Below are 27,533 nucleotides of genomic sequence, written 5' to 3'. Positions count from 1 at the left end.
TAAATAATCTATCTCTAGCATTTATCCATCTAGCATTTATCTAACATCTATTTATCTATCTACGATCTATGTATCTGTGGCCATCCATCCATCTAACTGCCCATCCATCCATTGTATCTATCAATCATCTATTCACCTTATCTATCCATCATCCATCTATCTATCTATCTATCTATCTATCTATCTATCTATCTATCTATCTATCTATCTATCTATCTATCTACTCTATCTATGTATCATCTATCTATCTATAGCCCTGGCACACAACGAGGGGCGATTCGGTCCCCCAGTGGCTAGGACATGCGCAGACGGTCGGTTGTCCCCAACTTGGAGGGCAGCTACTGCCATCTAGTGGACAGAAACCAGACATACTGCTAAATACCCTGCAATCGCCCAGGGCAGCCCCACAAAAATCAATGACCTGCCCCCAAACAGCACTAGCGCTGAGGCTGAGAAGTGCCGCACGCCCACTGCGCCCCGTCGACCCCATCTCCGCCCCCCACCGCGCCCCGGGGACCCGTCATCTCCGTCCCCCACAGCACCCGCGGGGACGCCTCCACCGATTCACACGGACACTCCTTTTTTTTCCCCCATCGCCCTCTTAGCGCTCCCAAGGTGCCCCTTGGTCTCCGGGTTCTGAGGACCTGGAGACCGCCCTCGCCCCAGGCCCCCAGCCCGCGCCCAGCTCGCGTCGCCGGCTGCAGGGCGGGGACGGGGCGAGCGTGGGGGCGGGGCTTCGTGGGTGGGGCGGGGCTTCGTTCGGGGCCGGCACGGAAGCGGTCCGGAGCCGCTTCCTCCGTGGGGGGGGGGGGGGGGGGCGGGCCCTGGGTGGGGCTTCGTGGCGTGTGGGGGGGTGGGGGGCGGTGAGGCCTGGGCGGAGCTCCAGTGGCCGGGGTGGGGCTTGGTTGGGGCGGAGCCGGGGCGGGGCCTGGGCCGCGGTGGTAGGCGCCTGTCGCTGGGCGCGCGGCCTGGGGCGTGCGGTTCTAGGCGCGGAGTCGAGCTTGGGTCGGGTCGCGGCGGCACCATGGTGCTGTGCCCGGTGATCGGGAAGCTGCAGCACAAGCGCGTGGTGTTGGCCAGCGCCTCCCCGCGCCGCCAGGAGATCCTCAGCAACGCGGTGAGCGTCCGGGGCCTGGCCTGGGCCGGGGTCTGCAGGGCCGGGGTCTGGGGCGGGCCTAGTGGCCCGGGGGCTAGTGACCAGGACTTAGCTGGGGGCGGGGTGGTGTCTGCAGGGCCGGGGCCTAGTAACTGGGAGTGTCCAGTGATCGGGGGGCAGGGTCTAGTGGCTGGAGACGAGTGACCGAGGGTCCTAGTGACCTGGGCTTAGTGGGGGGCGGGGGCACGGGGGTCGGTTGGTCTGCAGGGCGGGGGCCTAGTGACTGGGGGTCTGGGGTCTCTGCAAGGCTGGGGCCTTGAGGGAACCAGGGGGCAGGACCCTAGTGACCGTGGTCCAGGCCTGTGGGCCGGGGGGAAGGAGGAGTCTACCTGATCTGGGGGCCAGCGTCTTCCAGCCAGGGCCTGGAGACCTGGTGCCCTGCCGGCCGGGGTCTGTGGGCCTTCAGGCCAAGGCCAGGTCTGTGGGCCTGAGCCGTGTCTGTCCAGGAGCCGGGAGGGAGCGGACAGAGGTTCCAGCGGAGGCTTGGTCTTGGTGGGGAGGCCCTGCCTGGCGGAGGGGAGTGGGCTGGGGTAGGGGTAGGTGCCGAGTAAGGGGTGCTGCCTGTACCTCCAGGGGGAGGACGGGCGGGTGCTGTGCTGTGTGGCGTGGGAGGGTAGGGGAGGGGGGAGTGGAGGGGGCCCTGGCAGGACATGGGCGGGGTGAGGAGCGGTAGGTGCAGAGAGAGGGGTGCCGGCTGGGGTTGTACAGAGCCAAGGGGGGCTCACAGTGTGGTCCAGGGGGACCTGGGGGTGTGGGAGGTCCGTGATGGAGGGGAGAGCGCTGGGATGCGGGGAAGGTAAGAGCCAGCTGGGTGCTCCACGGGGTTCCCCGTGGGGATGGGAGTTTTATCCTCTGTGGGTAAGACCCGCAGTCCTGTCCCCCATCCCACTCTGGATGTCGCTGTGTCCATGACCTGCCTTCCACAGGGGCTGCCTGGTCACACGTGTTAGGGGACCAAGTTAAAGCAGCCACGTTCACCCTCGCGCAGCCCTCGTTAGTGGTATTTTTCTGGCATTTCCTGCAGGCGGTGTCATTTCAGTAGTTTGACCCCTGTGGAGGCAAAGCCTTTGGGACTCTCTGGGAGCCCTTTGACCCCTCGGGGCTGCAGGCCCCAGCATCGTAATCAATACAGCCCTGCTGGCCTCTGCGTGTGCAGAGGTCTTCCCGCCAGCGCCCCTGGGTCCTCTGCAAGTCCCGCAGCCCCTGCGGCCGGGGGCTGGCGCTGGGTCAGCACCCAGTGTCTAGACCAGATAGTCAGGGAAGGGGGGCCGCGCGGGGCAAGGCCAGTTCCTGCAGAGCCTGCACATCCGTCAGCATCCTCAGGTTCCTCCCATAAACCCTCCTGACCCCTTCTGTCCCGTTTCAGGGCCTCAGGTTCGAGGTGGTCCCTTCCAGGTTCAAGGAGAAGCTGCACAAGGCCTCATTCGCTACTCCGTACGCATACGCGGTGGAAACAGCCAAGCAGAAGGCCCTGGAGGTGGCCGGCAGGATGCACCAGGCGAGGGCTCCTGCTTCTGCTTCTTCCTGGGTCTCCTGCTAGGAGGGCATCTTCAGGTGTTAAACATACGTGTTATCAATAAGTGCAGTTAGTCTAGCGTCTCTGCGGCTGAGGGTCCTCGTGTTGTCCACTGCTGTTAATTTATGTGATAGTATCACTTATAGAACATAGCTTACCTCTTACTTTGCTAGGATGTAACATACTATTGCAATTCCCATCATAGTATCGTTTACGATAAAGAATTGATCTACCTGATCTATTACTAGGTGTTACCATGTCATATGCTATTGTAACTAATGTAATAGCATCGTTTATGATATAGAATTAATGTAGTTTATCTGTTACTAAGTGTTACTATATAATATATTGTGATATTTAATATAACAGCATCATTTATGGTACAGAAATAGCCTAGCTTATCTACTACTGTTCCTATATAATATACTATGGTATTTAGTACATCAGCACCATTTACGATATAGAAACAATGTAGCTTATCTATTACTGTTACCATATAATATACTATGGTATTTAATATAACAACGTCATTTATGATATAGAAACAATACAGCCTCTGCATTACTATGAGTGTTACTATAGAATATATCATTGCAATTAACATAACAGTATGACTTACGATATAGAACTAACTATAGAATTAATGTACCTTATCTATTATTAGATCTTATTATATAATATACTCTTGTAATTAATGTAATGGTATCATTTATGATATGGAATTAATGTAGCTTCTCTATTGCTGTGTGTTACTATATAATATACTAATTAATATAATAGTGTCATTTACGATACAGAATTAAAGTAGCTTACCTGTTACTATGTGTTATAATAATACCTAATCGCAGTTAACATATAGGACCCATATATTCAAGTTAATGCTGTAAGAAGTATTGGTATAAATAAATGAACATTGATAGACTGATTTCCGGCCGTGGAAAGGTTAGAATTTAAGTGCAGCCAGAGCAGAAGGTTGTGTGCAGGTTTCCAATGAGTGTCTTGGGGTGTCGAGGACACTGAAATCTTGGCGTGTCGAGGACACTGAAATCTTGCTTTCCAAAGTGAGACTGGATTCGCAAGTAAGCAGCGATGCTGTGTCATGTGCGTCATGGCATGACAACGTGTAAGACGTGCAGAGTCGTCCTTTCTAAACCTGAGTCTGGATTTCTTGCAGAAGGACCTGCGGGCCCCTGACGTTGTCATCGGAGCAGACACCATCGTGGTGAGTCTGCTTTCTGGCTCTCCGTGTGGCGGGCATGTCCTTGGTAACTGAAATCAAGGCCTCGGCAAGGCTGGTTCTTTCTGGAAGACCTAAGGGAGGATCCGTCCCAGGCCTCTCTCTCTCTCCCCGCCCCCGGCTTCTGGTGGTTTGCCTGAAATCCCGGGTGTCCCTGGGCTTGTGGCCGCATCCCTCCCATCTCTGCCTCCGTCTTCACATGCCTTCTCCTCTGTGTCCCAGTTTCCTTCTTCTTATAAGGACACCAGTCGTCATGGATTAGGGCCCACCTACTGCAGTACGACCTCATCTTAAATTTTCTTACATCTGTAAAGACCCTGTTACCAAATAATGTCCTGTTCCCAGGGCCGGGCATCAGGGCCCCGGCATATGTTTTGGAGGGCAACGGTTCTCGCTAAGATAGGGGTTTTGGCCACTGAGGGTTGGACTTTTTGGTGGGAGGTCACAGTGATCGGTACGGTAGCTCTGCCGTGCTGGTGACAGCCCTCTGTCTGAGACCCTCGCTGGCCCGATGGCAGGCATCTCCCAGGGATGCTGGGCCTCATTGCTAGGGTACCGTCATGGTCTCCAGGCGAGGGACCACCTGTTTGAAAGAGTCTGGAGTTACTGTGTAGAACAGGGAACTATATTCAATATCTTGTAATAACCTGTAATGGAAACAGATCTGAAATACATATATGTACATATATATATATATATATATATATATGTATACGTATAACTGAACCACTCTGCTGTATACCTGAAAGTTACACAATATTGTAAATCAACTGTAAAGAGTCCAGGTTTGGAAAATGCCAGATGGGGTGATCCCAGGGTCTGCCTTGCCCTCAACGTGGCATTTGTTTCTGTGCAGCCCAGGTGGATGGGACCTACCTGTGTGCAGGTGAGAATCAGACATTGTTTCTGGTTCATGGTTAAAGCTGCATGGAAGTAAAAGAGTGAACGGTGCAGGTTCTTCAAAATGTTAATCGAAGAATTACTATATGACCCAGCAGTTGTGTTATGGGCTGAACTGTGTCCCCCAACCCGATTCCTATATTGAAGTCCTAGTGCCCAGAACCTCAGAACATGACTGTATTTGGAGATGGGGTCTTTAAAGAGGGGATGAAGGTAAAATGAGGTCACTAGGGTGGGTTCTGATCCCACAGGACTGGGGTCCTTATAAGAAGGGGAGATCAGGACACAGACACACACAGAGGGATGACCCTTTGAGGACACAGGGAGGAGACTGCTGTCTACACGCCCAGGAGAGAGGCCTCAAGAGGAACCAGCCCTGCTGACACCTGGATCTCAGATTCCAGCCTCCAGGACTGGGAGAAATAATATCTGCTGTTTAAGCTGCCCCGTCTGTACTGCTCTCGGGCAGCCCCAGCTAAGACATCTACGCTTAGGTACATGCCCCAAAGAATTGAAAACAGGTGTTCAGACAAATATTTGTACGTGAATGTTCATAGCATTATTCGCAACAGCCAAAAGGTGTGAACAGCCCAGACATCCCCCCCTTTGATGGACGGATGGGGTCCATCCACACAGTAGAATATGACTCAGCCGTGAAAAGGAGTGAAGCCCTGACACAGGCTACAGCGTGGATGGACCTTGGACCACAGGATGCTGAGTGAGAGAAGCAGACCCAGAAGGACACACAGTGTGTGATTCCATTGACAGGAAACGTCCAGAACAGACAAATCCACAGAGACAGAGAGCGGGTTGGGGTGTCAGGGGCTGGGGAGGGAGGTGGGGAGTGACAGCTCACGGGGATCGAGTGTTCCAGATGATGAAAAAGTTCTGGAACTCAACAGCGGTCCTCGCCCAGCCCTGGAAATGTACCACACGCTTGAGTTCAAAATGGTGAAATTCATGTTATACACATCTCTCCTGCTTTTAAAAAAAAAAACGTGAATCTAAACAGTGGACAGTGCCGCTTGCACAGACCAGCCCAGGGAGCGGAAAAAGACGCTTTCCCTCCCGTTTCTCTTGCAGGCGGTGGGAGCGATGATCCTGGAGAAGCCTGTGGACAAGCAGGACGCCTACCGCATGCTGTCAAGGTGGGTGGGCCTTGGCCATCCTACGGGGAAGTAGCCCTGCATCCGACAGAGCCTGGGCCCGGTGGAGGGGCCGGGCTTCCTCGGGGTGGGCTGTGGGTGTCCGTGCATCACCTCCCCCGTCTCCCACTGGCAGCCCCTCCAGGTCCAGGTCCGAGGATGGGCCGGTGCCTCGAATGTCCGCTGCGCTGGCTTCGCCCTAACGGGCTCGTCCGGGAGCCCCGTGTCTGCCCCTCCTCACTTTCCTCATCCTGACTCCCCCTGCCTTGTCGCCCCAGGAGCCCAGTGCCCCCGAGCTCCCGCCATGGGAAGCAGGCCCTGTCCCTCTCAGCGTCCCGGAACCCTGCCCCCGGGCGGGAGCGGGGGGCCACACCACCGCCCACCTTCAGGGTCTCTTCCTGGCTCAGCACCCCCGCGTGTCTGCGCCCAAGAGAGCGAAGGGACCCGAGAAAGAGCCGCTGAGAGCTGCCAGGACCCGGGTCCTCCCGGCGTGGCCCAGGTGCTCCGTCCTCGCATCCCGTGAGACGGCCCGGCCATCCCCCAGCCCCCACTCCGAGGGCACCGAGCGCCCTCTCGCCTGGACCTGCGCGCTTGCTGCGGGAAGGTTTCCCCGGAGGCCGCATGGCCAGGGCCGGCGGGTGGACCAGGGGCTCGCGCCCGGTGGTGGCAGGGATGGCGCTGTCTCGGACACCCCACACGGTCGCCTGCTGGGCCCCGTCGTGTTTTGCAGGCTGAACGGGAAGGAGCACAGTGTGTTCACAGGCGTGGCCATCGTCCACTGCTGCAGCAAAGGTACCACGGCCACCTCCGTCCCCGTCCCCCACCCCCACCCCCGGAGTCGGGCGTCGTGAAGGGAGCCTGGGGTCCTCGGGGACCCGGGTCCGCGGGGGCGTCTCTGTCATTGCTCCCCGTGACCCTGCCTTCCCGTCCTGCCTGGGAACGTCAGGGTCCCACGGGGAAATCCTGGGGTGCACCCTGAGCGCCCGATGGAGACCGTGCTGGGGGGTGGGGGCCGTCATAAAAGCCCGTCCAATGCGACCGGCCCAGATGCTTTCTTTGAGGTTTTTGGTCTGGAAGGTGGAGGAGTTTGGCCCCTGTTGGCGAGGGTTTTTCTCTGTGTGTGTTTTGGCCGAGCACTGTGGCTTGTGGGGTCTTAGTTCTCCGACCAGGAATCAAACCCGTACCCACTGCAGTGGAGGCGCAGAGTCCTAACCACTGGACCACCAGCGAAGTCCCAACGGGCTTTTTTTTTTTTTTTAATGCACAATTTTTAAAGCTGCTTAAAAGATATTTTAGGTCCAGGAAGGACCCTGAGGCTGACTTTGAGCTCTTGGGCTCCCCGAGCACATCCCACAGGTGGGTGACCGTGCACCTGTCTGCTAATTAGTGATTGGGTTACTCTTACCTTCTTGGTCTGTCCTGGACTTTAACCTGTGCTCTTTGGGGAGAAAGCACTTGCTGGACAGTGTGGTTCCTTTACCTGGGGCTTGAGACCACAGGCATCCATCCTCCCCCATCCTGGACACCAGACGTCTGAGGTCAAGGTGGCCCAGGGCCGCGCTCCCTCCAGAGGCTCCAGGGGAGGGTCCTTCTTGCCTCTTCCAGCTTCTGGGGGCTCCAGGCATCCCTGGACTCGTGGCCGCCTCCCTCCCATCTCTGCCTCCGTCTTCACGGGTCTTCTTCTCTGTGTCTGTGTCTCTCCTCTTCTGTCTCTTAGAAGGACCCTGTCATTGGATATAGGGCCACCCTCCTCCAGGAGGACCTCATCTCAGACCCTTTGTTCCATCACATCTGCAGAGACCCTGTTTCCTAATAAGGTCCGGTTCTGAGGTTTTCAGAGGGTGTGACGTTTGGGGGGCACCGTTCACGCCGGGACGGCTGCTGTGGAGAGCCCTCACAACTGGCCGCCATGCACAGCCACCGTGCTGTGTGCCTGGGGCATTTCCGGCCCCACAGCCGAAGCCTCGTGTGGACTGCAGCATCACCCTGTGGTAGCTCTGCCCCACGACTTAGCGCAGAAACCAGAGGCCCGCGCCACCCGGCCCTGCAGGCCGCAGCTGTTTCTCCTGCTTTCGCCAATTCTGTTGCCCTCTTTTCTGTTTTATTCTTTCTCTTTTCCCTTGTCTAAAAGGAACCGTTAACGACCGTGTGTGAATTCCACGCAAAGCTCAGGCCAACTCCCCCCAAAGGCAGCGGCTAGAACCTGGGGACGCGGGGGCCTGGCGCCGGCCACATACCCTCACTGCGGGGTCCTTCCTTGCAGACGGCCGGCTGGACACGGAGGTCTCGGAGTTCTACGAGGAGACCACGGTGAAGTTCTCAGAGCTGTCAGAGGAGCTGCTGTGGGAGTATATCAACAGCGGAGAGCCCATGTGAGTCTCTGTTGGGAGCTGCGGTGCCGAGTCCCCACTGTGGGCGGCGGATACACCAGGCGCATGGCTCAGCCTGTGTTGGGGGCCAGGGCTCCTGACGAGCCCAGTGCCCCGGTGCCTGGAAGGTGCTGGAAGGATGCCTTCCTAGAGGTCCCCGTCCCGTGGATGCTCCTACAGCGCAGCCGGCCCTCCCAGGGCGCCACACCCGCTCCCATGATGGTGGGGCAGCCGGGGCCGGTCCCTGGAGGGCAGAGGTCACCATGACCCCAATGTCACTGACCGCCCCAAAGCGCGCCGGGTCCGGGCAGCAGTCTTCTCAAGGTCACGGAGGCTCAGCTCGTCCTGCAGCCTCGCTGGCTTCACTCCCCACCCCCGCCGGGGCTGGGCTCGGCGCCAGCTGGTGGCTGGTGGCCTCGCCACGGGTCTGACGGTGCCCCGGGGACCAGCCTCCCCATGTATCTTCAGGAAGCGGCTCACTCAGGGTGCTCGCGAGGGGCCGGGCACCGACAGCCGTGGGGAGGTGAGCGCAGAAGCCCTGGGCTCCTGAGACCGAGGGTCCGAGCGTGTGTTCTGCTGGTTAAAGCCGGTCTCAGGCCTGCTCAAGGTAAAGGCAGGGGAGAAGAGTCTCCCTGGGGTATTGATCTTGTGGAAGCAGCCCCAGCAAAGGAGCTCCCCGACCGGCCTGTCCTTCTGGCGGGCGTGGGAGCCCCCTTTGCAGGGTAGTACGGGAGTGCTGTGCGCCCAGCCCTGTTCTCACCATCTTCTGTGATGATGTGTCCTCACAGGAGCCTTAGATCTGGGCCATCCTAGTCTGCTTGGGGCCCTAAGAAAGCGCTACAGGCAGGGAGCTTGTAAACGAGAGACTTATTTCTCACCGTCCTGGAGGCTGCAGGTCTGAGATCCTGGCGGGGCCAGACTTAGCGTCTGGTGAGGCTGCTTCCTGGTTCATAGATGGTGACTCCTCGCTGTGTCCTCGCCTGGAGGAAGGGGCCAGGGAGCTCCCTGGGGTCTCTTTTAGGAGGACACTAATCCCATCCACGGGGGCTGCACTCTCATGACCTCATCACCTCCCCGAGGTCCCACCTCCTGACACCATCGCGTTGTGGGTTAGGATTCCGCGGGGCGCCGGGCTCTGGGTGGTGACGGCTGTCAAGAGCGGAGCTGCTGGGTATCGGGGTGTCTGATCAGGACAACACACCAAAACGAGGGGCAGGGTCAGGCCGTTCACCGCTGCAGCTGCAGCGGGACCAAGAGGCCGAACCAGAGGGCATGCCAGCTCCCCTGTCCCCTTTCCCCCAGGAAAGGGCCCGGGCGAGGGTTGGGGGGTGAGCGCAGGCGTGAGGACCATGGGGGTGGGTTCACTGCCGGGGGGGGGGGCCCAGATCACTGCCCCTGTCACTTTATGGACCCGTGTCTGGCACAGCGGGAGAGGCGGGGGAGTCAGGGCGGAGGGAGGGGCTTCACGGGCCCCTCTTCCCCTGTAAGGAGGTCTCAGCAGTGGCGCCCGGGGAAAACCTGGGCCGAGGACCCACATGAATGGACATCCGAGGGACGGGGATGCAGGTGGCAGGAGAGTACGGCCGGGGGCCTGGGTCCTTGACAGCAATCCCCCTCCCCTCAGAGAGCCTGCTGGTGGCCATGCGCCAGGCCTGGGGTCAGGGGGCAGCTTCCTGAGTGGCCGCCAGGTGCCCCTCGTCACGTCCCAGGGGCGGGACCGAGGGGTCACTGGGATCTGGGCCCGGACGCCCCAGTGCACAGCCACCCGGGTCCAAGGTTGGTGGGTTCCCCTGCAGGGGTCCTGGCTGCAGGTCTGCTGACCCCAGGAAGGTCAACATCGCTGCCATCTTCTCTACCCTCCTTCCCTCCCCGCTGTGGTTCCCCGCCCCAGGGACAAGGCTGGCGGCTACGGGATCCAGGCGCTGGGCGGGATGCTGGTGGAGTACGTGCACGGGGACTTCCTCAATGTCGTGGGCTTCCCCCTGAACCACTTCTGCAAGGAGCTGGCACGGCTGTACTGCCCGCCCCGCCCCGAGGACCTGCGGCGGGTCAGGCGCGACTCCATCCCCGCCGTCGACACCTTCGAGAACCTGAGTGACTCGGAGGCAGGTGGCTCAGAGCCAGGTCAGAGCGCCAAGGACGGCCACGGTGGCGAGCAGGCGGACGGAGACCGGTCACAGGCTCCGCACGCGCTGGATGCAGCCCTTAACGGGGCGAACAGCCGGCCCCCGTTCCCCACAGGCCTCCTGGAGCTGATGGACGGCTTCAAAGCATCCAAGGTACTTGTGTGATTCATGACCACATGACCCCAACACAGGGGGAGCCCCAAACCGCAGGCATCCATCCTCCCCCATCCCGGGGACCACAGCTCAAGGTGTCCCAGGGCTGCGCTCCCTCCGGAGGCTCCAGGGGAGGGTCCTTCCCGCCTCTTCCAGCTTCTGGGGGCTCCAGACGTCCCTGGGCTCGTGGCCGCGTCCCTCCCGTCTCTGCCTCTGTCTTCACGGGGCTTCTCCTCTGTGTCTGTGTCTCTCCTCTTCTGTGTCTGTCATTGGATGTAGGGCCACCCTCCTCCAGGAGGACCTCATCTCAGACCCTTCACTTCCTCACATCTGCAGAGACCCTGTTTCCACATAAGGCCTCATTCCCATATTTTGGGGGTCAGGGCATGCACATATCCTTTTGGGGCCACCGTCTGCAGAGACCCTGTTTCCACATAAGGCCTCATTCCCATATTTTGGGGGTCAGGGCATGCACATATCCTTTTGGGGCCACCGTTGAGCCCATAACTGTGGTCTGTGCCTGGAGGGGGCAGGGCAGGGTCTGTGCGGGTGTTTGAAGGTAAGCAGGCCTCACGTGACCCCAGCAAGGGGCCACATTATGTCCCCAGTCCAGGGAGGTGGGGCTGGAATGCCGGCCGTGCGGCCACCTCTGGGACCCTGCAGCCCTGCTGGCCGGGCAGCAGGTGGATGGTGGCCCCCAGGACACCAGCTGCCTGCAGGGCAGACCAGGTCAGCGTGTGTGTCCTCATCGTCCTGTGGCCTCGGGATCCTGGGCAGCCGTCCCAGCCAGAGGGTGTCCTGGGCAGGGGAGGGGCCAGTGCTGGGCCAGCTCGATGCTTCCTGGAACCACCAGGTACCTTTGACCACAGGTTGCCCTGTGCCCACGTGCAAGGCAGCTGTGTGCAGGTGCTTCAGGGAAGCCCCAGGCCCGGGGCCCGATGGGAAGTGGGCTGGGCAGCGGCCCATCCAGCTGGCCTCCACCATCTCTCTGGCTCTTGCGGACGCACTTGTGCACCCGCCCAGCTGTGACACGTGGCCCGGCCCACCCCCCTTCCCCACCAGACCCTCTCCTGCAGCTCTGGGCTCCTGGGCCTTGCTCGCGCTGGGGCCCCTCAGGGGTAGCCTCAGTGGCTCGTGGAGAGACAGGACACTGGCTGGGGAAGGACTGGGGGCCTGGCCTTCCCCCCTCCACCCCGGCCACCTCCCTGTCACCTCCTCCTCAGGAGAGGGGACCTGTGTGCCTAGGACAGAAGGTGGTTATGCTGTGTTGTAGGTCAGATTCTCTGATCCACCTGGAGGTGCTGGTGCAGACAGCGCTGCTGCAGCCCGTCAGGCTGGCGCTCGGTGGAGCTGTGCTGTGCTTCCACGGTCTGTCGCTCTAGCATCTGTCCATCCATCCGTCTATCCATTTCATTTGTCTGTCATCTATATCATCAAGCTATATATACTGTCGTTATCGTCTGTCTGTGTACCTGTCATCTGTCCATCCATCCTCTGATCTAGGTATAATCTATATCCGTCGTCTATGTATGTCTATTGTTTACCTGTATCTGTTGTTACTGTCATCTGTCTACCTTCTGTCCATCCATTCATACATCTGTCTCCCTACCTATCATTTATCTCTCCACCAATCTATCAATCATCTCTCCAGCTGTGTATCATCTGTGTCTATATCTATCATCTATCTATACACATCATTATATATATATATCATTATCTATCTTCTCTGTATCCACCATTAATCTAGCTATCATTTACCTATCTGTATCTATCTGTTATCTATATTTATCTATTTGCATCATCAATGTATGCATACCTATGGTTATCTATCTATATAACTATCATCTGTCTATCCATCCCTCTACTTATCTGTGTATAATATATATCTATTGTCTCTCTGTATCTGTTATCATCTGTCTTCTCTCCATTGTTCATCCATCCATTTTCCCATCATTTGTCTGTCTCTATCTCTGTTTATCTATTTATCTGTCATCTGTCTATCCACCTGCTTATCTGTCACGTCTATCTGTATCTATCGTCTGTGTCTATTATTATTCCTATCCATGTATCCACCCATTTATTTATCATCTCTGGCTATCTGTATATATCATCTACATGTCTATTATTATCACCTGCCTACCTGTCTATCCCTCCATCCACCCATTTACCTATCTATCACCTGTCTGTATCTGTCACCTATCTACATACCTCCCCATCTGTCCATCCACCCTCGTGTGACACGGGTCTCCCCTGCAAAGGTCTCCCAATGGCTGACCGTGCCGACCAAGCCGGGGTCTGCTGGGGGTCTTGGAGCAAGTGTCACCCACCCCCGCCCAAGGTCAGTCATGGTAGTTCTGGACGCAGCTCAGGTAGGGCCCTTTCCCGAAGTGCCCCTTTACTCGTCCCTGGAGGTGTTTGCGTTACGACGAGGTGAGAGCTCCAGGGAGGTTTACGGTGTCACGTGAGGGTGTGTCCTGAGCAGCGTGGAGCGTCCGCGTCCTGCGCAGAGGCCCCATCTCCACATGGTCTCATCCTGAGGTCCTGGGACTTGGGGCGTCGACGTAGGAACCTTGGGGGGACACCACACAGCCCCTGACAGCAGCGCTTTGGTCTTTCTCCGCTGGGACAGTTTCTCTGCTTGGTGTTCATCGACTTGGTCTTACCTGGAGCAAACCTTGTACAACCTGGAGCCTAAACCCACTGTCCTCTGCAGAAGTTTCCCTTGATGAGCTCGATGTTTTTGACCATCCTGCCGTCCCTCTTTGGAGTCCCTGGGAATAAAGAGCAGTTGATAAGTCACGTTGTACGTCTAACTGTAACTGTTCTTCACGGACAGGTCCTGTTCACGGCTTGCAAGCTCAGACTGTTCGATGTGTTAAAAGACCAAGGCCCCCTGCAGGCCGTGGATGTCGCCCGCAAACTCAGCACCTGCGCGGGCAGGACTGAGCAGCTGCTGGATGTGTGCGCGGCCCTGGGTTTACTGGAGAAGACGCGCAGAGGTGAGGGGCTTCCTGGGTGTCTTTCCAGCAACTGTGCCTGCGAGACCAAGTCACCAGGTGACAGTGGCTTCTGAGCCGAGGCAGGGAGGACAGACCATGCCTCATCCCTCTGCCCCAAGAATGCCCCAGAGGGTCAGCAGCGGAGGATGGATGGAAGGAGGAAACGCGCGCGCCTGTGTGCATGTGTGCGTGTGCGTACGTGTGCCTGCGTGCGTGGTGTGCGCGCGTGCATGGTGCGCGTGTGCACGTGCATGTGTGTGCGTGCGTGTGGTGCGCGCGTGCGTGTGTGGTGTGCACGTGTGTGCGCGCGTGCACGTGTGTGTGCGTGTGCGCGCGCGTGTGCGCATGTGCGTGTGGTGTGCATGTGTGTGTGCGTGTGCGCGTGTGCGTGTGTGGTGTGTTAGGAGACAGGCTTCTTTATGGGCTCAGAGGGCCTGTATCAGCCAGGGCTCTCGAGAGAAACAGCCCATAGGCTTTGCATGTGTGCACAGCATAGATAGCAGTTTATTCTTACTTATTTGTTTAGATAGGCAGACAGATGAGGTGGATGGATGGATAGATATCGATTGATAATAGAGATGATAGATAGGTACATGGATGGATAGCTAGATGATAGATAAACAGATGATACGTGGATGGGTGAATGGACAAGTAGGTAATAGATGGGTGGGTGGATAAATGACGGATAGATAGATTGTTTGGTTGATAGGTGGGTGCATAGATATGTAGATAGATAAGCAGATAGATGGATGAAGAGGTAGAGGATAGAAAGATAGCTAGGTTGATAGGTGATACATAAATAGACGACAGGTGGATGGATAAATAAATGGATGGATGGGTAGATAATAGGATAAGTAGATGGATAGTTGATAGATAAATAGATGATGGATGGATGCGTGGGTGGATAAATAGGTAGTAGATTGATAGATCAATAGATATAAATTGATAATAGAGATGATAGATAATAGATGGGTGGATAGACAAATGATAGATAAATAGATGGGTGGATGGATAAATAATAGATGAATAGACAGATGATAAAAAGATAGATAATAGATATAGATACATACACAAATGCTAGATGATAAGTAGATACATAGATGGATACATGATGGATATAGATGATTAATAGATGAGAGAGATACATGTAGATGATCGATAGGTCATAGATGCGTAGCTAGATAGATAGTTTGATAGGTGGATACTTAGGTATGTAAATAGATAAGTAGATGGATGAACAGGTAGGTGATAGAAAGATAGATAGATAATAGAATAGATATGATGGATTAGATAGATAATAGAATAGATATGATGGATGCATAGATCAATGATAGATAGATGATAGATGGTAGAAAGATAGATAGATAGATGATAGAAAATACATGATAGATGGAGGGATGGATGAATAGATAATAGATGGGTGGATGGATAAACGATAGATGAATAGAGAGATGATAAAAAGATAAATGATCGGTATATAGATCATGTATACATGCACAGGTGATAGATGATAAATGAATAGGTGGATGGTAGATGGATGAATAGGTGATGTTGAAGATAGGTGATTACTAGATGAGAGAGATACACGTAGGTGACTGATAGGTAATAGATGGATAGGTAGATACGTAGATAGAAAGACAGATAAAACGAAGTAGACGGCGTATGTGGTAAATGGACGGATGAAGGGTGACAGTGTGGGTTTGCTGGGTGCACAGAGCTCTCGAGGGTGTTCTCAGAGCAGAGGGTGCTACGCATGGTCCTTGAGCAGATGGAGAGAGGCAGGGGCTCAGAAGACCCCAGAGCAGGAGACACAGCATCCCTTCTGTGGTGAGCAGGGAAGCAGGGTGCTGGCGGAAGCCCCCCAGAGCCACCCCTCATACGAGAGGCGGACAAGTACACGCTAAAGGTTTGGGTTGCAGGATGCAGAACTTCCCCCCAGCCAGAGCGTCTTAGTAATGCTCTCCTCCATTTTTTAAAAAAATATATATTTATTTATTACGTTTGGCTGCGTTGGGTCTTTGTTGCTGCGTGCGGGCTTTCTCTAGTTGTGGCGAGCAGGGGCTACTCTTCATTGTGGTGCGCGGGCTTCTCATTGCGGTGGCTTCTCTTGGTGTGGAGCACAGGCTCTAGGCGCACGGGCTTCAGTAGTTGTGGTTCACGGGCTCAGTAGTTGTGGCTCGCGGGCTCTAGAGCACAGGCTCAGTAATTGTGGCACGTGGGCTCAGCAGTTGTGGCGCACGGGCTTAGTTGCTCTGCGGCATGTGGGATCTTCCCAGACCAGGGCTCGAACCCGTGTCCTCTGCATTGGCAGGCGGATTCTTAACCTCTGTGCCACCAGGGAAGCCCCTCTCCTCAACTGAAAATAATGACCAAATGTGGAGAAAGGGTCCAAGGTCCGGACTTCCAGTCCCTGCTACCTGGCAGACGCCCTGCAGGGTCCTCAGCTGAGCCCTGCCAGCCGTTCCTGTGCCTCTGCACGGGGCCTGGGGTGGGGCGGGCGGGGTGGGTGCTGCCCATCAGAGGACCCCAGGCCTCAGAACTCAGAGCTGTCGGTCACTAGGGAACACTGCTCAGCGTCTGTGACAACCTAAATGGGAAAAGAATTTGAAAAAGCACAGATACGTGTCTACGTGCAACTGAATCACTCTGAGTGCACCTCAAACTAACACAACATCGCTCACCAACTATACTCCAATATAAAATAAAAAGTTTAAAAAATATATATATTTATATAATTAAAGATAATAGTCTTTAAAAAAAAAACGTGTGAGGACGTCCCTGGCGGTTCAGTGGTTAAGGCTCCACGCTTCCACTGCAGGGGGCCTGGGTTCCATCGCTAACTAAGATCCCGCGTGCCGTGCGGTGCCGCCACAAAAAGGAAAAAAAGAAAATTAAGCAACAGTAAAAATCCAGTTTCTAAAACAAACAAAGACAACATGTAAAGTGCCAAATGGGGCTTCCCTGGTGGTGCAGTGGTTAAGAAGCCGCCTGCCGATGCAGGGGACACGGGTTCGAGCCCTGGTCCGGGAAGATCCCACATGCCGCGGAGCAACTAAGCCCGTGCGCCACAACTACTGAGCCTGCGCTCTAGAGCCCGCGAGCCACAACTACTGAGCCCGTGAACCACAACTATTGAAGCCCGTGCACCTAGAGCTCGTGCTCCGCAACAAGAGAAGCCACCGCAATGAGAAGCCTGTGCACCACAATGAAGAGCAGCCCCCGCTCGCCACAACTAGAGAAAGCCCGCGTGCAGCAACAAAGACCCAAACATAAATATAATTAATTAATTAATTAATTAAAAAAGAAAGTGTCAAATGGACAGTTAGTTTCAATAAACTTTTTAAAAGTTCAGAAAAGGAAAACCATAGACACCATGCTGTTCTGTCCGTCCTACGACAGACGGTGTTACGTGGGGCTGTGGAGGTACAGGGGGTCTCAGCCACCGTCCCCTCTGCCTGCAGCCTCCAATTCTGCAGGTAGGGGTGTCCCGGAAGGGCCCTTGGGGGCCGGGCCGGATGGACAGCCCGCCAGGAAGTGGGAAGAGAGCGGGCTGCCCCGTACCCCTCAGGGCTCCGGAGAGGCAGACCCCGCGGGATATGGACAGATGGGTCCGTGCCTTTGGGCTCCGGCGCGTCTGAACCCCTGCGGCTGGCCGCTCGGTGCTTCTCTGCTCTCAAGGCCGTCAGCTGATGGGATGAGACCCACCCACGTTACATAGGGTCACCTCCTTTACCCGAAGTCTGCTGACTTGCAGGTGCGAAGCACATGACCAAACCGCGCCCTCTCCCCGACGGGGACGTCTCACTGGGGACTGTAGCCTGGCCAAGTGACCATCCCAGGGGCTTGGAGGGCCACCTCGAGGAAGAGCAACACCCTTGCGTCGTTCTCTGGGCCGCCTCTGGGCGTCCGTGCGCTTGGCACTTAGTCAGTAGACATCCCGATGACGCTGGGCGGGGGCTCGCCCCGCGGTCAGCTGAGCCGTCACACGGCGCCCCGTCCTTTCAGGTTACAGCAACACGGAGGTGGCGACCCTGCACCTAGTGTCAGACGGCGAACACTCTCTCCAGGGCGTGGCCGAGTACCATGACGCCCACGTCTGGGGCGTCTTCACACGCCTGGGCCTGGCCGTGCGGGAGGGGGCAGACCAGACCCGCGGGGCTCCGGGGGCGATGGAGGAGGAACGCCTGTCCCAGGTACTGTAACCCCCGTGTTCCTTTTCACGCCCCGCCTGTGCTGCGAAAGGACCAGTGGGCACGGAAACATCTCAGATTCTGGCCGACGTGGGAATCCCTGCGGGAGGCCGCCGTGGCGGGGAGGGTGCGGCTGGCTGGTCACAGCTCCTGAAAAGAGGGCTTTTCTAGGAAGGGGCTGCCTTGAATCGAGGCACCGTGTTTCCTACGTGGAGTTGCATTGCACAGACTCCTGGTTCTTAGCTCAGCGCAGGGTGTGCAAAGGGCTTCCCGGCCCTTCCCCCGCCCCCTGGCACCCACGACCCCTGTTCACCGTTGTGTGGGAGGGAAGGAGTCTCAGAGGGTCTTGGAGGGTCTTGGGTGATAATCTGAGGGTCTTGGGTGGTCTGGGGGGTCTCGGGGGGTCTTGGAAGATCTTGGGTGGTCTTGGAGGGCCTCGAGGGGTCGTAGAGGACAGTGTCCTGGGAGATGCTGAGGTCCCCAGGCCCGAAATCTGGGTGAAATGGCAGCAGCACCATCGTGGCCTCAGGCAACGAGTCCGGCCCCCTCGGGCCCCGGTCTGCACCCCCCGCCCCTTGGGATTTCAGCTGACTCCCTGCCCATCCCTCGCCTCCTGACCACCCTCAGGAGCCCTAAGAGTGTCAGGCCCAGGCGGGTCTCCTGCACGCTGTCCTGCCGGCCTCCTTCTCTGCCCCAGGGACTCATTCCCTCGCACCCGGGTGGGGCCCGAGCACACGTGGACCCCACCGGGGAGCTGGGCAGGGAGCCCTGGTCTCTGTAAACGGTCAGATCAGATCATCCTCAGTGAGGTGACAGCTGAGGGGGCAGGGGGTCGTTACCCCCTAAGTCCTCCTGGTTTGGTCCAGTGAGACCCGAGTGGGGAGTCGGCAGTCTCCCAGGAGGAGACCCCCTGCAAACTGGAAATCAGACCCAGAGAGTGCGCTGTGTCAGGGTGCAGTGGAGCTGCCCTCCTGGCAACGCTCCAGCCTCACCGCCTAGGTGGACACAGTTCAGACCCAGTGCCCCCTCCCACCCTCCTCTACCCAGGCCCCTCCCACCCTGCTCTACTTAGGCCCCTCCCACCCTGCTCTACCCCGGACCCTCCCCGCCCTCCTCTACCCCAGACCCCTCCCACCCTGCTCTACCTAGGCCCCTCCCACCCTGCTCTACCCCGGACCCTCCCCGCCCTCCTCTACCCCAGACCCCTCCCACCCTGCTCTGCCTAGGCCCCTCCCACCCTGCTCTACCCCGGACCCTCCCCGCCCTCCTCTACCCAGACCCCTCCCACCCTGCTCTACCCCGGACCCCTCCCACCCTGCTCTACCCCGGACCCTCCCCGCCCTCCTCTACCCCGGACCCCTCTCCATGATCCCTGCTGAGCTCCCCACCCACACGAATGCCGGGTGGAACCACATCCCGGGTGCAGGACGGCCTGCGCTCCGGGTGGGTCTCCTCAGACCTGCTTCCACCACCAGAGCAGGGAGCTGACGCTGCAGTTCATGAGGGCCAAGCACAGCCTCAGCAAACTGACCGCCCACCACGTGGCCACGGCCTTCGACCTGTCCCGATTCGCCTCTGCCTGCGACCTGGGAGGTACACTCACCACCACCCCCCACCCCCCGCCAGTCGGGTGCAGAGGGCTACGTGCTTTTCTTCCTTTGTATTAAATCTAGGACACCTTACCTGCTAATGAGACTTGCAGAATGGGTTTATCTCTACAAACCATCTGAGGACCTAAATATATCCAGGGTGGGTGCGGGGGCTTGAGCTGATATTCCCAAGTGCTAGGAGGTCCCGGGGATGGCCCAGGACCCCCGTAGAGGTTATGGGACCCTTCCTGGTGGCTGCCAAGTAGGGGAGGGGCTGTGGAGCCCGTCTGCTGCCATTGCGTCAGGTCTTATTATGCCGCGCACACCCTCCACCCCATCCCAACCAGTCCTTTCCCCAGGACGGTGGACGGAGGAGGAGGAGTTGCCCTGCCCAAGGGGTGTAGTGGGATTGGTGTCCAGGAGGGCTCCTGCGCTGCCAGCTTGCGTTTCCCCACCCTCTGCACGCCTGTCCTCCTGGTGGTCCAGAGTGGCTGCTGTGGCACCAGCCATTGCGTCTGCATTCCCGCAGCAGAAAGGGGCAGGGAAGAGTACGGCTGCCTAGAGCTTTGCTGCCAGGATTCCCCACGAGTCTGTGCCCACCCCACTCACCTGCTCTGGGCCAGCACCCGCCCACGAGGCCCTGACTTTGAGACACCAGTGATCTCCCCACTGGCTGACCTCATTTCAGGGCACGAGCTCAGGCCGCATCTGAGAGCATCGTTTTGGTTTTGCCAGAGCTGAACTCTGGAGACACTCCAAGGGTTTCACACATGCCAGGAGGGTCCAGAGTCTGCCTTTGCTTCCCGCAGGCTGCACGGGCATCCTGGCCCGCGAGCTCGCCCAGGAGTACCCGCGTCTGCAGGTGACGGTCTTTGACCTCCCAGAGGTCACTGAGCTCTCTGGGGGCTTTCAGCGTGGCGGACGACAGACAGAGCGGATCCGCTTTGTGCCAGGTTAGCGTGGCTTCGTGTCCGCCGGGTGTCAGCATTTGGGTGACCTTATTTATCTCGTATGCAGAGCGGGTGTGTGTGTGTGTGTCTGTATGTGTCGGTGTACGTGTGTCTGTGTCTGTGTGTATCCATCTTTCTCTGTGTTTCTGTCTGTATGTCTGAGTGTGTACATTTCTGTTTGTGTGTTTCTGTGTGTGTGTGTATGTGTATATATGCACATTTCTGTGTGTTTCTGTGTCTATGTACATGTATATGTATGTATCCGTGTGTCTGTGTATAGCTGTCTTTGTGTGTCTGTGTATGTATCCATGTTCCTGTGTCTGAATGTTTGTATCTGTATATCTGTGTGTATTCTCTGTGTGTCTGTATGTGTCTTATATCCATGTTTCTGTGTGTTTCTGTGTCTGTGTGTATATATATACTGGTGTATCTGTGTGTCTGTGTGTGTCTCAGTGTGTCTGTGTGTCTCTATACATGTATGTATCTGTGTGTCGATGTGTTTGTATATGCGTATGTGTCTGTGTGTGTGCGTGTATCTTGGTGGGTGTTTGCACATCTGCACACAGGGGAGCATCTGCAAACCCCGAGAACAGGAGTTTGAAGTTCTCAGCGAGGGGAGTAGCCGGGCGGGACGGCAGGTGGGGATGGGCACGGGCCAAGATCGGCGTCTGCAGATGTCGACCAGCGACCCAGGCCTCACAGGGAAGTGACACGGGGGCTACAGCAGGAGGGCCTTGGGGTGGATGTGAGGAAGGACTTCCCGGCGGGACCGGATTGAAGGGAAACTCTTGGCATCTGGTGACTCATCCACACTGCGGCCCGGCCTGAGGGTGGATGTGCTAGACGGGCCTGTGCCCCACGACCACCTGATACTTTCCTACTTAAAAAAAAAGAGCCAGTCACCCTGCTGTGGACTGAATTGTGTCCCCAAGTGCCTATGTTGAAGCCCCACCCCCAGTGTGACTCTTATCTGAAGGTAATTAAGGTGAAGCTTGAGGTCACAAGAGTGGAGTCCTAATCCCGCAAGACTGCGTCCTTAGAAGGGATACCAGGAACATCTATCTACGTATCTATCGTTTATCCATCATCTATCTATCTATGTATGTAGCGTTTGTCTATCATCTATCCATCCATCCTCTATCTTTGTATGTATGGTTGATCTATCTCTTTATCGTCTATCCATCCATCCACTTATTTGTCTATCAGTGTATCTATCCGTATCTATCCATCTATCTATCATCTATCTATGTATGTATCATTTATCTGTCATCTATCCATCCATCATCTATCTGTGTATCGTTTATTTATCTATCATCTATCCATCCATCCACTTAGTCATTTATCAGTGTATCTGTCTGTCCATCCATATCTATTTATCCGTCTATCCATCCAGCTATTATCTATGTATGTGTCATTTGTCTATCTGTCCGTCCATCATCTATCTACCTGTGTATCGTTTATCTATCATCTATCCATCCATCCACTTATTCATCTATCAGTGTATCTATCTGTCCATCCATATCTATCCATCTATCATCTGTCTGTCTGTCCGTGCATTATATCTACCATCTAGCTATCTATCCATCCATTCATCCATTTATTCATCTATCATCTATGTAACTTTCAATGTAGCTATCTATCCATTTGTCATATCTATCTTTTATCTACCTGTCTTTATATCACTCATCTATCATTTATCTATATATCTATCATCTATTATTTATCATCTATGCATCCATCCACCTATCATTTATGTCCTATCCTATTTATCTAATATCTATTATCTGTCTATATCATGTATGTATCCATCCATCATATCTATTCTATTATCTATCATCTATTTATCTATCACATGTCTATATCTATCTCTCCATCATATCTATTATCAATCTATGTATCATCTGTGTATCTATCATTTATCTATTATCTATATCTATCTATTCAATATTTATCAATCTATCAATCATTTGTCTACCTCTCTGTCTTTATAGCAATCATATATCTATCATCTCTTTACCTCTCTATTATTTATCATCGATCTCTCCGTCCATCCATTCACCTATCATTTATCTGTTCTTTCTATGTATGTATGTATGTATGTATCTATGTATCTATCATCTATCTCTCCCCACTGTGAGGACACAGCAAGTAGGCCACTACCTACAAGCCAAGCAGAGGGTCCTCCGCAGGAACTGACCCTGCCAACACCTTGATCTCGGATGTCCAGCCTCCAGACCATGAGAAATCAACGTGTGTTGTTGAAGCCCCTGTCGGTGGGACTTTGTTGCTTCTGCCTGAGCTGACAGAGACACACCCTAGAGCTTCAAATCTAGGAGCAGCACGATGGGAGCTGTGCTGCTGCTTCACCACGTATAGGAAGGAGAACCACGAAGGCAAAAGAAAAAGTGCATATTGCCCACCTCTGTGCAGCTGTCTGGGGCCACCCCGTGTAGACGTGTCTGCACCCCCGTGTTTACTCTCCCTTCATGCCAATTTGAAGCGTCTTCTTTCTTTCTTGTTTTGTTTTGTGTGTGTAAATGTGAGCTACATCTAACCCTTTGTGGAACGAGGCAGGGTTAGGAGTCACAAATAGCAAAGGTGTCTGTGTCCACAGTTACAGGTACACATTTGGTAGATGCAGGGACAAATGACCCCAAACTGGGGGCTTAAAATGACCCAAATCCATCCTCCTTCAGTTCTGGAGACCAGACCTCTGAGGTCAAGGTGTCCCAGGGCCGCGCTCCCTCCAGAGGCTCCAGGGGAGGGTCCCTCCTGCCTCTTCCAGCTTCTGGGGCCTCCAGGTGTCCCTGGGCTTGTGGCTGCCTCGTTCCCGTCTCTGCCTCCGTCTTCCCGGGGCTTCTCCTCTGTGTCTGTGTCTCTCCTCTTCTGTGTCTTAGAAGGACATTGGATGTAGGGCCACCCTCATCCAGGAGGACCTCATCTCAGACCCTTCCCTTCATTTCATCTGCAAAGACCCTATTTCCAGAGGGCCCGTCCCCAGGTCAGCCCTTGAACGTCTCTTCTTTGGAGAACACAGATCTCCCCACTGCAGGCAGCGTCTCTTTCGGTTTCATCCCTTGTAGAACGTGGTGCAACTCCTTTCCGTCGGGTGCAGGACCAGTTCCTGTGGCCCTAACGGTTCAATGCCATTTGTTTTTAAACCAGGTGACTTTTTCAAAGACAGCCTCCCGGAAGCAGATCTGTACGTCCTTTCCAGAATTCTGCAGGACTGGCCGGATGACAAACTCCACAAGCTACTGAGCCGGATCTCAAGCAGCTGCAAACCAGGTGAGACCACATCATGTACTTGCCTTTTTTAACACGTAAAGACAGTTTCCAATTTTAAAAAAAGCGTACATTTTATAGAGGAAGCTCCCCGTCCTCCAGCCCGCCGTCTGGTGCTCAGTTTACCGGCTCCCTGAGGACGTACCTGATTCTCGGGTGTCAGTGATGCGTTTCGGAACTTTATGGCGCCAGCGTCTGGGGCTTGGGCTCGTGGACGCCCCCCCACCCTAGCCGTGTCCCTCCCCGGGCCCCGCCTGGCTCAGGGTCTCCCTCCTCCGATGATGATGATTCTCCCGGCTGCTCTGTGGTACCCAGCCTCTCCCCACGGCGCTCGGGGCCAACGTGGGTCATCGGGCTTGTGGAGTCGAGGGCAGCAAGCCGCCCGGGCCCCTCCCTGGGTCCCCACGTCTAGCGGCGCAAGACGAGCTCTCTTTCCACATCCTGCGACCCCGGCGTCTCCCGGGGCACCTCCACTGCCTCTTCTGTGCGGTTATGAAACAAAATATTCAACAATCCGGGGTCATCTTCAACTCCCAGGAAAACGACCCCCATTCCCGATATTTTATTTGGGACAAAAACCAGAGCGAGGGTCGAGTCCATGCAGGCGGTGTCTACAGGAAGTAACCACGTGGCAGCCGTCCTGGGGCCCCGTCTCCTATAGCTGTGACCTGTTCCCAGGACCCGCGCGGTTCAGTACGACTGCAGCCCCTCCCCTGGGGTCTGAGCCCTGCAAGCTGTGACGAGCATCTCCATCCGGGGCACCCAAAGGGCCGTTTCTTTTTTCTTTTTTTAGATTGATTTATTCTTTTTTTAGACTGTAGTTGCTTTACAATGTTTCGTTAGTTTCTGCTGTAGAGCAAAGTGAATCAGTTGTATGTATACATATATCTCCTCTTTTATTTTATTTAATTTTATATACACTTTTTGGCTGCATCATGCGGCATGCGGATCCTAGCTCCCCATCCAGGGATCAAACCCGCACCCCCTGCATTGGAAGCGTGGAGTCCTAACCGCTGGACCGCCAGGGAAATGCCTAGGAAAATATTAATAAAAGCGTGGAAGGCTAAGTAAATTTTTTAAATGAGCCAGTTTTAGTCCCCCAAACAACAGTGTAGTTAAGGCATTCTTGTTGGTCCCTGTAGCACAATGAAGAGGGTCCCCCCCCAAATTCACGTCCACCTAGAATATTATTTGGAAGCAGGGTCTTTGCTGATGTGATGAAGTGAAGGGTCTGACATGAGGTCCTCCTGGATGAGGGTGGCCCTAAATCCAATGACAGGGTCCTTTCAAGAGACAGAAGAGCAGAGACACAGACACAGAGGAGAAGCCCCGGGAAGACAGAGGCAGAGACGGGAGGGACGCGGCCACAAGCCCAGGGACGCCTGGAGCCCCCAGAAGCTGGAAGAGGCGGGAAGGACCCTCCTCTGGAGCCTCTGGAGGGAGCGCGGCCCTGGGATACCCTGACCTCAGGCGCCTGGTCTCCAGGACTGGGGGAGGATGGAGGTCTGTGGTTTTAAGTAGTTTGTTCCAGCCGCCCCAGGACACCCACGCAGCCTGTGAGATGCAGGTTTTCGTGTGGTCACAGGAGCATCACACGGACATTCGGGGTCCAAGAATGTGGCCCCAGGAGGGCCGGTTCCTGTTTGCTCCCTGCTGTGCCCCAGCCCGAGAACAGAGTCCCCACATAATGGATGGAACACAGTTCAGAAGGAAGGAATCACAAAACAGGGGTGCCCCCGGGGGCGAGGAAGGGCCGGGAGATGTGAGAGCTGGATTCTCACCCGCCTCAGACAGGCACTGAACCTGGGGACAGTCAGTTCCAAGTTGCCTTTATGCTGCGAAGGGTTTTTGGGGGTGGGGGTGGGGGGGTGGGCATGGGTGTGTTGGAGCTTAGACCTGCTGGCTAGAACCGCTTGTTAAATGTTCAGCACTCCTGCCAGCCAGCTCATACCAAGCTGTCAGCGTGAAATTGGCAGTGGAGGAAATCCTTAGAGCTCAGAAATTGGCAGGCACGGGGAACCAGGGCTTCCCTCCACCCCCGTAGCTGGGATTGCAAAGGTTGCCTGCACCCTGGGGACAGTGGGGGTCACAGATAAGAACTGAGCGTGACCTCCTGGGAATTTCCTGGTGGTCCAGTGGTTAGGAGTCTGCGCTTTCAGTGCCGAGGGCGCGGGTTCAACCGCTGGTCAGGGAACTAAGATCCTGCCAGCTGCACGGCAAGGCCAAAAAAAAAAAAAAAACCCTCAATATAGGGCTTTTGGAGCTGCTGAGTTAATAAACCCGTGTATCCATGAGTCTGAAAAACATAAAAACTGACAGAATGAGCACACCATATGATCCCTTTTTTTTTTTTTTTTTTTTTTTGGCAGTACGCGGGCCTCTCACTGCTGTGGCCTCTCCCGTTGTGGAGCACAGGCTCCGGACGCGCAGGCTCAGCGGCCATGGCTCGCGGGCCCAGCCGCTCCGCAGCATGTGGGATCTTCCCAGACCGGGGCACGAACCCGCGTCCCCTGCATCGGCAGGCGGACTCCCAACCACTGCGCCACCAGGGAAGCCCGATCCCAATTCTTTTTTTTTTTTTTTCCCAATTCTTTTTATTGAAGTATAGCTGCTGTACAATGTTATATAAGTTACAGGTGTACAGTATAGTAATTCACCATGGTTAAAGGTTACACTCCATTTATAGTTATTATAAAATATGGACTCTATCCCCTGTGCTGTACCATACATCCTTGCAGCTGATTTTATACCTAATAGTGTGGAGCTATGATCCCAGTTTTGTTAACTTCATGTTTACTTAAATGCCTAGAACCCAAATGAGATTTTGCACCAAAATTCTCCCAGTTACCGTCACCAGCAAGCAGAGCTGGGGCTCGTGTGCCACCACCTGCTTTGTGTCTTTTCTCAGGGTCTCCCCCGGTAACCCAAACAAAAGGAAGAAGCAAGCGCGAGCTACCTCCTGCCCCTCTGCTTTCTGTCCCAAGGCTTATCTTCTCCCGGCTTGGTTCCCCCTTCTTCACAAGCCCTTCTGAAAATACATACACAGAGAGTTGGACAGATACAGGTGTGTGTACACACACACACACGCGTACTTTCTACTTCTCAAGGCTCTCATGTAGGTTGTTCCCACCAACAGTGCAGCTCCACATATAAACACCACTCTATATGAAACAGAGAACCAACAAGGACCTACTGTACAGCACAGGGAACTCTGCTCCCGTATGTTGGAATAACCTATAATTGAAGAGAATATCAAGAATATATATTTATATACATACATGTATAACGGAATCACTTGTCTGTACACCTAAAACTAACACAACGTTGCAAATCAAGTATAATTCAAAAAAAAAAAAGATAATCTCGCTGAACCAATTAAACGTCAGAAAAAAACAAATCGTGCTCCTGGCACCGTCGTGGCCGGTGCCGTCCCTGTGCCACGCAGGTCCGCCAGGGACGCTGCTGCCAGGGAAGTCCCGGTGCGAGGCTGCAGCTGTGTCCCTACATTCAGACTCCCTGCCGTCCGTGTCTTCCTGCAGCGAATCCCTTCAGTGGGGAGCCCGGGGCACCCGCAGCCTGGGTCCTGAGACTCTTCCCCCACCCCGTCTCTCTCTGTCTCTGTGTCTCTGGCTCCCCAGGCGGTGGCCTCCTGGTGGCTGAAGCGGCGGCAGAGGAGGGGGCATCGCGGAGCCCCCGGCTGCGGACCCTGAGCGCCGGGCAGCCCCGGAGCCCCGACGAGCACCGGCGCCTTCTGCAGCGACACGGCTTCCAGGACGTGCGGGTGGCGCGCGCGGGGGACCTGCTGTGCGTGGTCCTGGGCACCCGAGCTGCCCCCTGAGGGTCACCGGGGACCCGGCGGGCCCAGCACCCGGAAGTGAAGGGTTCCTGGAGAGCAGGAGTCACCGGACACATTAAAGG

At 55.4% G+C, this 27,533-nt stretch overlaps 1 protein-coding gene across 1 annotated transcript; it reads left to right on the top strand.

Moving 5' to 3' along the window:
- The first annotated feature begins 934 nt into the window (after positions 1-934).
- Positions 935-27,533, top strand: ASMTL (acetylserotonin O-methyltransferase like). Its single transcript, XM_082865273.1, has 13 exons — positions 935-1,117; positions 2,523-2,654; positions 3,847-3,894; positions 5,893-5,957; positions 6,685-6,746; positions 8,218-8,326; positions 10,215-10,602; positions 13,439-13,601; positions 17,607-17,794; positions 19,267-19,384; positions 20,190-20,333; positions 23,496-23,618; positions 27,254-27,533. The coding sequence occupies exons 1-13, from the start codon at positions 1,025-1,027 to the stop codon at positions 27,451-27,453; spliced, it is 1,833 nt and encodes a 610-aa protein (XP_082721399.1). The 5' UTR covers positions 935-1,024; the 3' UTR covers positions 27,454-27,533.

This window comes from Leucopleurus acutus, assembly GCF_964270905.1.
Source record: "Leucopleurus acutus genome assembly, chromosome: X".
NCBI lineage: Eukaryota > Metazoa > Chordata > Mammalia > Artiodactyla > Delphinidae > Leucopleurus > Leucopleurus acutus.
Note: the sequence above shows the minus strand (reverse complement) of the source record. Positions and strands in the feature narration are given on the sequence as shown.